The sequence below is a fragment of the Columba livia genome, chromosome 15 (assembly GCF_036013475.1).
Source record: "Columba livia isolate bColLiv1 breed racing homer chromosome 15, bColLiv1.pat.W.v2, whole genome shotgun sequence".
NCBI lineage: Eukaryota > Metazoa > Chordata > Aves > Columbiformes > Columbidae > Columba > Columba livia.
The window spans coordinates 13,481,439-13,493,363 of record NC_088616.1 but is presented as its reverse complement, the minus strand read 5'-3'; the positions used below and the strand labels follow the sequence as shown (position 1 = coordinate 13,493,363).

The 11,925-nt window shown below is 55.7% G+C and overlaps 1 protein-coding gene across 1 annotated transcript; it reads left to right on the top strand.

Annotated features, from left to right (window-relative positions):
• The first annotated feature begins 1,564 nt into the window (after nucleotides 1–1,564).
• On the top strand, nucleotides 1,565–10,809 carry NATD1 (N-acetyltransferase domain containing 1). Its single transcript, XM_065031392.1, has 3 exons — nucleotides 1,565–1,825; nucleotides 6,908–7,026; nucleotides 7,537–10,809. Exons 1-3 carry the CDS (start codon nucleotides 1,729–1,731, stop codon nucleotides 7,651–7,653), a joined length of 333 nt encoding a protein of 110 aa, XP_064887464.1. The 5' UTR covers nucleotides 1,565–1,728; the 3' UTR covers nucleotides 7,654–10,809.
• Nucleotides 10,810–11,925: the final 1,116 nt, after the last annotated feature.

The following is an 11,925-nucleotide window of genomic DNA, read 5'->3' as shown; positions in this document are numbered from 1 at the left end:
TCCTGCAGCCGCTCATCCGCAATGGGAACAAGAGAACATGACCCCGAGGGGCACGACACCAGCACCGGCACCAGCCGATGGAGTAACACAAACACAACAAACCGAGTGGCCTGATGATTTAATCAGCTGGTGGACTCTTCACTCGGGGAGCAGGAGCCAAAGGAATGAGTAAACAAAGGCCAAGCTACATGAGACGGTATTTAGGTGCAGAGTAGCTGCTGGTGAGCTATTAGGAGTTCCAGATTAATTCTAGGGGTTGCTGCTTTTCCTGTTGCACAGGCAGCCACCAGCCTGCCCCGGTGTGCAGCCGGCGTGCAGACGCCTTGCACAGGCTCAGCTCCTGCCTTCAAGAGCTTTCAGTTCAAATATATCCAGGTGTTGGTGGTACCGCTCCACATGGAGACAACCTCCCCGATTTCGTCCCTCAGCTTTGCACATGGTGCACGCACCAAGTTTGTTGAGTTTATTGATGTACACGATGCAGCATGTGGAAGTTCAGGTTACTTCTGCATTTGAGGGTGCACTTAGTGCAACCATCCCACAAACACCAATTATGGCACTTGTGTCCCCCCGGGCATCTGTGGTGTCCCCCCGGGCATCTGTGGTGTCCCGTGACAGCTGGCGCACAAGGTTTCCTTTGCTTTTGGAACCTCTGGGACGAGCACCTTGAAGTTTGTGCAGCAGCGTGGCCACTCTGCCCAGCCTCCTGGTGCTTTCTGGGGCTTTGTGTGCTGCAGGGTGACAGGATGTGACCTGGCCCTGCAGCAGGGCACCGCCAGAGCCCCTGCCCCGCAAAGGGCCTGTCCCTGGGGGGACGGAGCACCACATGGGGCCGGGACCTGGGGCTCCCACTGCACCCCGCAGTGTCAGCGCAGGGCACTGACGCTGCACCAGTGCACCAGTCCTGTGTGCTGCGTCAGCACCAGTACAGCAGGGAAGCAACAGTGCTGCACCAGTACAGGACCAGTGCACCAGCGCAGCAACAGTGCAGCCCCCGTACACCGGTGCAGGACCAGTACATCAGTGCAGAGAACCCAGTACTGAGCAGGGTATCCAGTACAATAACTGCTGTAGAGCAGATGGCACAGCAGGGCAGCACCAGTGCCCCCGTGCTGGGCCCCAGTGCAGTACCAGTAAGCCAGTACAGAGTACCCAGTGCCAGACCAGTACACCGGGGCAGGGCCGGTGCACCAGGCCAGCAACAACGCAGCTCCAGTACACCAGTGCAGAGAACCCAGTACACGGGCAGGGTTCCCAGTACGGTAACCCCTGTAGAGCAGATAGCACAGTGGGGCAGTGTTGCCATGCTAACGTAGTACAAGTAAACCAGAGTACCCAGTACAGGACCTGTACAAGAGCAGTAAACCAGTGCAGGACCAGTACAAGACCAATAAACCAGTGCACCACTGAAGCACCAATACAGATCAGCAGAGCCCGCGCCCGACACTCGCCGGTGCGCTCCGGTGTTCTCGGTGGTGCGCGGTCCCTTTAAGAGCCGGGCGGCGGTACCAAAACAAAACGGCGGCGCGGCCATTGGCTGGTGCGCGGGCACGTGGCGCACAGCTGGTTTCCTGCGGCCGCGCGCCGGTGCAGCCCCCGGGCTCCCGCCGCCCCGGCCCGGCCGCTCCCCCCGCGCCGCCCTCGGGGTTCCGGGGCGGGACCCGTCGCTGCCGCCGCTGCTGCGGGGGCTCCGCGTCGCCGGACGGCCCGGCCCAGCCCGGCCCGGCCATGGCGCACTCGGCGCCGCTCGGCCTCCTGGAACAGGGCTGCCCCATCCAGGTGGAGCACGATCGGAAGCGGCGGCAGTTCACCGTGCGGCTGAACGGTAAGAGACGGGGGTGGGGGGGGATTGCCGGTACCTTCCCTGCTCCGAACTGCCCTCGGTTCTGCCTCCTTGGGACCCCCAGTACCTACAGTCCCCCATTTCCCCTTCCCATCCCGTGTCCCCCCCCGCAACCATGTGTGTTTCCCCCTCTGCTTTGTCACCCCAATACTCTTCTGACTCCCCTTGTACCTTCCCCAGCACCCCTGGTTCCCGCTGATGTCCCACATCCTTCCTACCCCCCCTAAAACCTCGTCCTAGGAGGTCTGGGGGGGTCTTGGTTGTGGGGTGTGGAGCTCCATGGTGACCAGGCAGGTTTTGGAGGGTCTGTCTCAGTCTCCCCAGGAGCAGGTGCCTTTGGGTGACGTGACTGTGCCAGGTTGGCATTGGGGATATGGCTTGGTGTTTGAGCTGTTCTGTGGCTCTTTGTGTTTGGGATTCCTGCAGGGAAACCCCTCAGGGCCCCGAGGGGCCGGTGGGGGCCCTGGTGCTGAGCACCTGGGTCAGTAGGACCCCCAGCACAGAGCCAAATTGCCATCGGCATCTGTGGGATCTGGCCCCCCCAACAGCTCTGTCACAGATCGGGTGGAGTGGACGAAAATAGTAAGTGCCACTAAAATTTGTCTATGGCACATCAGTTCTTTTCCAGTCGTCCTCTTAATGGTTAATCCCAAATAGTCCACCATCCCAAAGCCTCTTCCCTGTTTGTTTGTTGCGCTGAGAACCACTCTGGGGAAAACAGGCTGCCTTGCCATCCTACGGAAATTGCAGGGTAGTTGCCTTTTAAAAATAAAATATAAAATTGGTAGTTAAAAAATGACACAGACTGCAGGAGGCATTCTCAATAAAACAACAGGAACGCTCTGGATTTTATTTTAGACTCTTCTCCCCCCACTTTTTTATGTTTTTTTAATTCCAACCACTAATTACAAAGTGCCGGCCGCAGGCTCGGCAGCGGTGGAGCGAGGAAGGAGGAGACGTGCGTGCTGAGTGCGGAGAGGACAATTTCACCAACTGCTTATTTCAAACAGGGAGAGATCAAACGAGGTCCCAGGTGACGGGTCCCCGCTGCCATCGCGAGAGCTGTAACAGCGTTGTCGCTGTCGGCAAAGTTTGTACTTGTGCAAAATAGAGGGGAGAGCTAAGGACCAACAGTTATTAGGGAAATGTAATCTTTTTATCGTGGTTTGCCGAATAAAACCTCTGCCAGCCACGCTGTGGGCCCAATAGCGTTCAGTGGCCGAGGGGCGTGAGTTGGGTCGGCAGAGGATAAACTTAGAGAGTGGAAGAATCAACTGTAGAACCCATGGTGGGATTTGGGTGCGAATCGGTATAAAACCTCCTGGTTCAGGAGGGGCCCACCACGGTCTTCTCCAAGGTTCTAGGTGGATCCCAGTGATGGAGGTGTTGTTTTTTATTGGGAGTTCAGGGAAACAGGGAAGCAGAGTCCTGCTGCTGGGCTGACTAACATCCCTGCGGGGCGGGTGATCGTCTCTCCTTCTTCTTGCTAGGCATTTGCTGATAACAGCCCAGCCCTGGACGGTGCTCAGGAGATAACCGGTCTGTGGGAATGCGTGGCGGGGTGTTTATTTCCTGGGCCGCTCCCTTCACCGCTCCTGGCACGATGAGCATCAGTGGTGCTGGATGTGCTGGCAGGTTTTCTCTGCCGCACGCAGGGGAATGACAAGAAATGGGTCAGGTACAGATTTTAGTGTCAGTGTGTCCCGCATCTCTGTCAGAGCACTTTTGTCCCATGTTACTGCACTAGAGATGAACAGCAGCTCATGGGGTGAAGGTGCAGCTTGCTGGTGGGCACCGAGGTCACCTTGTCTCCAGTGTCAGGGTCCTAATTTCAGCTGGTTGTCAAGTGTGGGTGTTGTTCTGGGAAAACACAGCTGTGTTGGGCTCGTGGACCAAAGAGCCAGGCTTTGCTGATCTCTGGGCTGATGGTTTTGCCGTTTATGGTAATGTCATGTTGGGTTGAAAACCTTCCATGGTGATATTTTTATGGAAATCCCTGTAGCAAGAGGCCACAGACACTGTGAAAGCTGTGAGCTTGTTGCGAAGGTGTTTGTTTTCAGCACCATCCCACGATTGCCTCTGTGCCCCCATAAAACTTCATGTCAGGACTCCCTCCCTGTACCCAAGGAAGATGAATTACATTTGGTGTTTTCTGGGTTGCCTCATCTTTCCCTTCTTTGCTCATTGCTCCCCTCTCACCCCTGATTGCTGCATGTGGCTCCTAAAACTGTGATAGAAACAGCTGCTTTGCTTTAACACATTCCCTTTTTCCTTGCATCCCAGATCCAGAAGCACTGAGAAGCTGAAAGTAAAGCTGATTATAACCAGACCTCACAGAGCTTTGTTATCCCTCAGAGAAGGGGGTAGAAAGAAGCTCAACTAGATTTATGATGGGTTAATATGAGCCCTGTGTCTCAGGGGCTGCCTCCAGAGGCCGGCAACTGAGTGTAGAAATCGTCCCGCAGGCAGCCAGATCTCACCGTGCCCCTGCCCTGCTTCTGTCCGGGCACGCAGCGGTGCATTTGTGGGCTGGGGTCAGCACAGAGGGACAGGGGGATGTCCTCATGCTGGGGGACAGGTCCTGCTGTGCTGCGGGATCCCCTTGCCAGGCAGGTACCGTGGATGCCCCAGGAGAGGAGACCAGCGAAGGATGGGCTGGAGTGGGGTGCCTGTGTCCTCCTGGGTGCCTGCTGTGTCCCTTCCTCAGCTCAGGGCTGGGGACAGGCTCAGGATTTGTCACCAAGGCCCACGAGCCACCTGGCTTGGGGACTCATGTCTAGTGGTGCGGCTGAGCCCAAACCACCCGCCCTGCTGGGGTGGGAGCTCTGTGCCACTGTTCCCAGTAAAAACCCTCTGTGGAAAGCAAGTTTGGACCTGGTCCAGTGCCCACCTCCCAGAAAAGCTTCTCCTTCCCTGTGCACCCTGCAGTTCGAGGGAGGGAGGGCTGGGGACCAGCTGCGCTGCCACTGCTGCCATTTTCATTGCGTGGCCTCTTCTCGCTCCTCTTTCTCTTTGGGCTGATTTGCATCGGCTCAGACTCTCTCGCTTGCAGTGGCCTCGACACTGAGGTGCTGTGCTGGGGAGCGTCTGCAAGTCAAACATCATGATCAGGCTCATGGGTCCTGTTTTGCCGATATCAATCTGTGCAGGCTGATAAAATCCCTGTCCTGAAGTCTAAGGAGACAAGATGGATGGGAGGGCAGCTTGCAGCATCCCTCTTATGCCATGTTTTGGTGTCATTTCTGTTTGTGTTCCCTCTCTTTGGGGGCAAATGGCAGCAAGCTGAGGCTGGGCTGTTCCTGCATGGGGTCAACACTGCTTCCCACTCCCCCAGCTTTGCAATGTTCCCTTTCCTGGGAGCAGCCCCCCGTGCTAAGGTACCACGTAGCAGAAATTTTGGCTTCATCTCGCAGTGAACTGTTTCTGCTCCCTTGTCTGGTCCCTCTGGCCCCAGTGAGGCCTTTTGGTGAGAAATGGAGGGTTGTGCCTGGAGCTGCTCATGGAGAGCCCAGGAACAGTCCTGGTTTGGGGTTACAACCTGTTTCACCCTCCTTTTCCCAGAGCCTCTGGGAATCGGAGAATCCTGGCAGGATGCTGTTTCACAGAATTGAAATCCTTTGGGATCATGGCTTGTTTCAGGGCCTTTCCCCACCTCCAGCACACTGGGCTCAGGTAGACACATAGTACATGTAGGTGAACCTTGCGGCCCTTCACCCTCCGATAAACACTGGAGGGAATGGAAAGGTTTCCATTATTTTAATCAGGCTTGTCTCTCTGATTGGAAGCTGGCATTTCTGAAACTCACTTTCAAATACAAAAGCCTGCTAGAAGTGAAATGTTTGCTTTTGTATTGGAAACAGAAGCTCAGGTTCTGCAGATGAGGGATGCTATTAGCTCTTCTCAGATTGACACGTGTGCTGAAACTTCTTTTTTTCCTGTAGCTGAACGGCTGTGAGAAAGGTCAGGGTGTTGCAACAGGAAGCCTGTGTGTGTGTCTGCATGTAAATGTGTGGGCAGAACCCCCCTGCACGCCCGTCTGCGCTTTCCTGTGTGCTTGTGGGATTCATCTCTTCTGGCATCTTCCCCAAAATGTGTCTGTCCAAATGCTGCAACATCAGGCCAAGAAGTCTTGTCCTGTTTTATATGCCAGAGCAAAAACCTCAGTGCTGTAGAGAGAAAGGAATTGGGTGTTACCTGGGTCAGCTTTGTCATGTTCTTCCCCCTCCTTTTTTTTGCTCACTCCCACATCAGCACATCCCACCCCTCCCAGGTGCTTTACTACCCTTAAAGGCGTCATGTAGGCACATTGGCCCTTGATCCAGGGCTGGGTAGACAAGGTCCAGGGGCTTGGAAAAGCCAAGCAGATCCTGCTCATTCCTCAGGGGGACCAACAGGGGTGTCAAATCCTGGTGTCAGTTTTCAGTCCCTCAGGACAAGAAAGACCTTGAGGAGGTGTCGCTGGAGCGAGTTGAGAGAAGGGAACGGAGCTGGCGAGGGGCTGGAGCACAAGTGTGATGGAGCGGCTGAGGGACCTGGGGGTTCAGCTGGAGAACAGGAGCTGAGGGGAGACCTTCTGATCTCTGAACTGCCTGAAAGGAGCTTGGAGCCAGGGGGGGTCGGGCTCTGCTCCCCAGGAACAAGCGCCAGGAGCAGAGGAAACGGCCTCAAGTTGCGCCAGGGGAGGTTGAGGTTGGATGTGGGGAACAATTTCTTCCCCAAAGGGCTGTTGGGCATTGGAACAGGCTGCCCAGGGCAGTGCTGGAGTCACCATCCCTGGAGGGGTTGAACAGAGAGAGATGAGGTTCTCAGGGACATGGGGCAGTGCCAGGGGTAGGTTAATGGTTGGACTCAATCTTGAGGGTCTTTTCCAGCCAAAGTGATTCTATGATTCTAAATGTCACTGGAAGAAAAATCTCTGAGACTTTCCTACATGAGACCACCCAGCACCACAGCTGTTCCCACAGGCACCAGGAGCTGTGCAGGGCTGGCACAGCTGTCCCAAAGCTGCCTGTCCCCTGCTCCCTGGGGACATCCTGAGCCTCATCCCTCTCTTACATCCCCCAGGTTGCCATGACAAGGCGGTTCTGCTTTATGAATATGTGGGGAAGCGGATCGTGGACTTGCAGCACACAGAAGTGCCGGACGCCTATCGCGGGAGAGGAATCGCCAAGCACCTCGCAAAGGTACAGCCCCAGCCACCCCTTCCCCTGTCACCATCCCGGCCATGGCCAGAGACCCTGGCCAAAGTCAGGCTCTGTCATATCATTGCATGCATGGCGATGCTGTGGCAGGATGGCTGTGCTCTCCCCGCTTCCTTCTCCCCCGACCTGCCTCATGCAGGTGGTACATGAGGACAAGGGGAGGTTGAGGTTGGATCTGGGGAACAATTTCTTCCCCAAAGGGCTGTCGGGCATTGGAACAGGCTGCCCAGGGCAGTGGTGGAGTCACCATCCCTGGAGGGGTTGGACAGACGTGGAGATGAGGTTCTCAGGGACATGGGTCAGTGCTAGGGGTGGGTTAATGGTTGGACTCGATCTTATGGGTCTCTTCCAACCAAATTTATGATTCTGTGATAACCTACTTCCCTCAGCTGTGCACTGGGTGCAGGAGTTCAGACCCCCGGGAGGTTTCAGAGGAGAGCGTAGGCTTGGAGTGCGGGCTGTAACCCATCTGTCCTCTCTGGCTGGTTGCAGGCAGCCCTGGACTTCGTGGTGGAGGAGGACCTGAAAGCTCACCTGACGTGCTGGTACATTCAGAAATACGTCAAGGAGAACCCACTGCCGCAGTACCTGGAACATTTGCAGCCTTAAGGCAGGACAGCTCCGACACCAGCGCCTGTCCCTGACTGTTCAACGCGGCCTTTGCTTCTCTGCAGTCTCAGGAAACCCCCCATCCCACACTCACAGTTCCCATTTTTTTTCTTTACGCGCATCCATGTGGTGCATGAGTGTGGGCACAACCTCCTCCTCTCTGCGCACGTGTGAGCTTGGCTGCGGCCCCTGGGCCAGGCTGGTTCCGGGCACACGTGGTGCCCCCCAGTGCTCTTCTCAAGCCGGGTTGTGGAAGAGGATGATTTTTCCACCAAACTCTATCACAAGACCAGGAGATGACTTGCTCTGTGCCTCATCCTCTCCTCTCTGCATTGCCAGCTGTGAACTTGCTGGGGAACATTGGTTAGGCGTGGACAGGGGGTACCAGCTCTCCTTTCCTCCTGGCAGGTGGGTAAGATGCTGTGGATTAAGCCTCATGGGACAGAAGGAGGTGCTGGAGGAGCCCCAGCCCCGTGGCCTTGCCCAAGCCCACATGGGGCACAGGTGAGAAGATGTGGGCCATGGTGATGCCTTGGAGGCTTTGCTGCACCAGCTGTGGCGACACCGGCGTGGTGACACTTTGGAGCCTTGAGACAGGAGCCATGTGAGGAGCAGGATTCGGCCCTGAGGCTGTGGCAGAGCAGATGCAGCACGAATGTGCCGGGGAAGAAAGATGGCAGAGTAGCAAATGCTATTCCCTGGAGATGGCAGTTCCTGCTCAGCCTTCTGCACAGATTCCTGGTGTGGCATCGCCGCAGGGTTGTGGGCCCTCGTTCCTGCTTCTGCTCCCTGCTGTTGGAGTTGTCCACGCTGCTGTGGACAGAGCCTGCTCAGGAGAAGAGCACCAGCCGCGATGGTCAGCCCTGGCCTAAGTGATAAGGGGACATCCCAATGCTTTTGCAGGCACCAGGGTGCTTTCCTGCAGCCGAAGAGGAAGGCTCCCCCCATCTCCCTCGACTCCAGCTCTTCACCTGTCTGTGCCACAGATCACAAGGCTTGAGCCGTCATCACATCCTGAGAGCAATGAGGATAAGGCCTCCTGGTCCTGGCCCGTCTCCAGGGTTTGGTGCTGGAGCCGTCTGCCTCTGCCTGGATGCTGATGGCTTCTCTGTACGGCCTCTGGAAAGAAGCCCTGGCTGGGGGCATCACCCATCGGCTTGCTGGCCTCCTCGCAGCTCCGAACCCCGGGCACTGGCAGCATCGTGGGGTCCCCACCAGCAGCAGGGAGAACCCCCTCACCTTGTGCCGTTACCTCTGTGGGTGATGACCCCGTAGCACAGCTCAGTGTTGCCACAGTCAGATGTAGAGGTGATACCGTGACAGCAGGGCGCTGCCTGGCTCCAGCTTGCTGCATGTCCTGCCTTGCACAGGTTTTCCAAAGCCTGAGCACAGGTTTTCCAAGGCCTGAGCTAGACCCCAGAGCATCTTCCCCCCTGAGTTTTTGGGATTTTGCCATGTCCCAGGGCTGGGCTACAGTGGGAGACATGGTTCTGCCCTGGGCAGCTGCTGGGGGCTGCAGCCAGGCAGAATGAGATAAAGAGCCTTTCACCTGGAGGCTAAATCCAGACCTAGCTTATCTCTCAGCAGGGACTAAAGTTTACAATCTGTGCCACGGACCGAGTGAAGCCCCAGCCAAGGGGCAGCTCAGCTCTCTCCCAGCACCCAGTGCAAAGTCCATTGCAGCAAAGGCAAAAGCTCCTACAACTTTTACCCCTGCTTGGGTTGTTTGGAGATGGAGACCCTGTGCCTGATCTCAGCTGTGGAGGCCCTGAGCTGTTCCTCCTGGCTTGAGGCAAAGTCCTGCTGCTTGCCTGTGCTTGTGGGCTGCCCATCACCAACATAACACAGCCCTCTGCCCACAGCCTTGAATAAAACCTCCCAAACTCCATCCCTGCCCAGGTACAGAGTGAGCTCTGGTTTGTGCTGCTCAGGAAGAGGCAGCAGCAGGGCTGATGTTTATGTGTCTGCCCTCTTGCTGCCTAGTTAAGCCTGGCTGTGACCTTCAGGATGGTTTAGAGGGAGTGGGAAAAGGTTGCAGGTAACAAACTATAGAAAAAAGACTCAAGAAGAAATCTGGGCTTGTAAATGTTTGCTCTTTAGCATGCAAAACAGACTTCAACATCTGGAGCGAGGAGCTGGCTCTGTTTAGCCAAGTGATGACAGAACCATCCCTGTTCTTGATCCCAAAGTGAAGCTGAATCGTCTCCTCTCTTGCAAGCCAAGATATGCAAGCCTCTGCCCTGGTTTTGTGCTTATTTCCACTGCGTGGCAGTTCCCAGAAGTATCCCCGTTGTGTCTGCTGTGAGAGAGCAGCTTGCTGAGGGCCACGCTGTGGTCACTGCACGGGCAGGGTCCCAGCGTCCAACCTTGGCCCTGGAGCCCTTCATGCTGCTCTGGCAAGACCCTTGTGCTTCCTGGTGCTGGATTCCAAGTGGCAATTGCTGCCTTAAATCAGGCACAACACACGGTTTTGCTGCTGCTTCCCTTTGAGGTGCTACAATCCCTCCAGTGTCTGACTTGACGGAGACGTGTGCCAACCGTTTCACTTCAGCTATCCCTTCCCCGCGGTCTCTGATGCTGGTGAATAGCAATATCCACAGGTCACCAGGATGCCGTGGTCTGCGGTGCTCCTGTGTGTGGCAGGAGGTGGTTTGGGGTCCCTTGGCACTGGGCAGCCATCCCTCCTGCCTCTCCACCAGCTGCCTTTGCCCAGCTCGTCTCTGCAGGAAGGAGCTTGGAGTCCTGCGCTGCCCCTTGGTGCTGACTTAAGCCTGGAGAAATTGGGGATCCTGGACTCTCTCCAGCAATGGCAGTGTGGAAGTGGTTTGGTTGAATACTGAGGCTCCCCAAACCCATTTGAACTACAGACCTTGGTGGGTGGGGAAATGCAGATTGCTGTCAAACCTGCTTCCACATCACCCAACTTGAAACACCCCCTCCCTCATCCACTTTCCAGCATTGTCTTCCTCTGTCCGAGGTTTCTGTTCTGTTGAATTCGGTGGTTACGATGTGCCTTTCCTTCTCAGGACCTGTTACAAAAGACCTTTCTGCTTTTGTTTATGTCTAACATTTATCTTTACTCACTCCCTCTGTCATACTATAAAACATGAACATATTGCATGGAATACAATACAATAAAAAGCGTGGTTTAACTGACCCGCAGCGGTTCGCTGTGCTGGGTAGGAGGCAGGAGGAGGTGACTGCAGGACCAGGGGACCTCGGGCACCCTCAGCTCTGTCACCACCAGGCCAGGTCACTTCGGCAAAGACCGTTTCACAGGTCCTGCCAAGCATCTCTGTTCTCAGTCCATGTCCAGGGTATGATTTTTGCTGTATATTAGTTTTCTAGATAAAGGCAAGCAATCTTTTTCTCGTCCTGGAAAAAAAACATCCTCTAACAAATCTAACCCCAAAGCTCTTAGGCAGTGACTGCCGTGCATCTGTTGGTGTCACAGAGGTGAGAGAGAAGGCAGATCCGCACATGGGTGCACTGGGCAGCTACTCTCCTGCTGTCTAATGTTCCCCTCCAAAAAAATTAGAAAATGCTGCTTCTCTCCTTTGTGAGGAAAAGGATCTTGTGTGAGACGGACGCCATCCAGGCAGTGAGGGTGATGGAGGGTCTGTGAGACCCTCGCTGGGTTCAGGAGAAAGGGATCCTGGTCCCAGTCCTGGTGCTGGCCACAGCTCCTTGTGACCTGTGGGCAGCTTCTCTTGTCTTTTTGCCACCTGTGCTGGGTGCTGCCAGCTCCCTGCAGCACCCATCTCCCATCAGGGAGCACCAGATCCCAGTGTTCCCACTGCAAACGAACTGGGATGCAGGGGCTGAAGCTGGTGAATGTTGTTTCAGGTCGTAGGGCTGGCTGACACCGCGATGACTGCGCAGAGCTTGGGGTGAGCAGGATCACAACCGGTTCCTCTCCTTTGCCAGCTGATCCATCCGTGCTCACGCTCACCAGTCCTGCCTCGAGATTTCAGGCCAAACAGTCTTCAGGAGTTATCCTGCAAGTGCAGCTTCTAATGAGCTGGTGCTCAGTGCTTCTGTTCATCGGTCGATGTTTGCAAACATTAAGTCCTGACAACGTTTAAATAGCCAGCTGGTGGAGTTGTTTCCTGCTGTCCAGGTGACTCAGAAGGACACCAGGTGCTTCCCTCCTGGTGCCAGCGCTCCTCAGCCCTGGGAGCACAGCCCAAGCGAGTTTACATCGCTTCTGAAAGCCAGGTATGAGCTAGCCGGAGTTTCAGTAGCTAAAAATGCCAGGGCTGGGGTAAATGG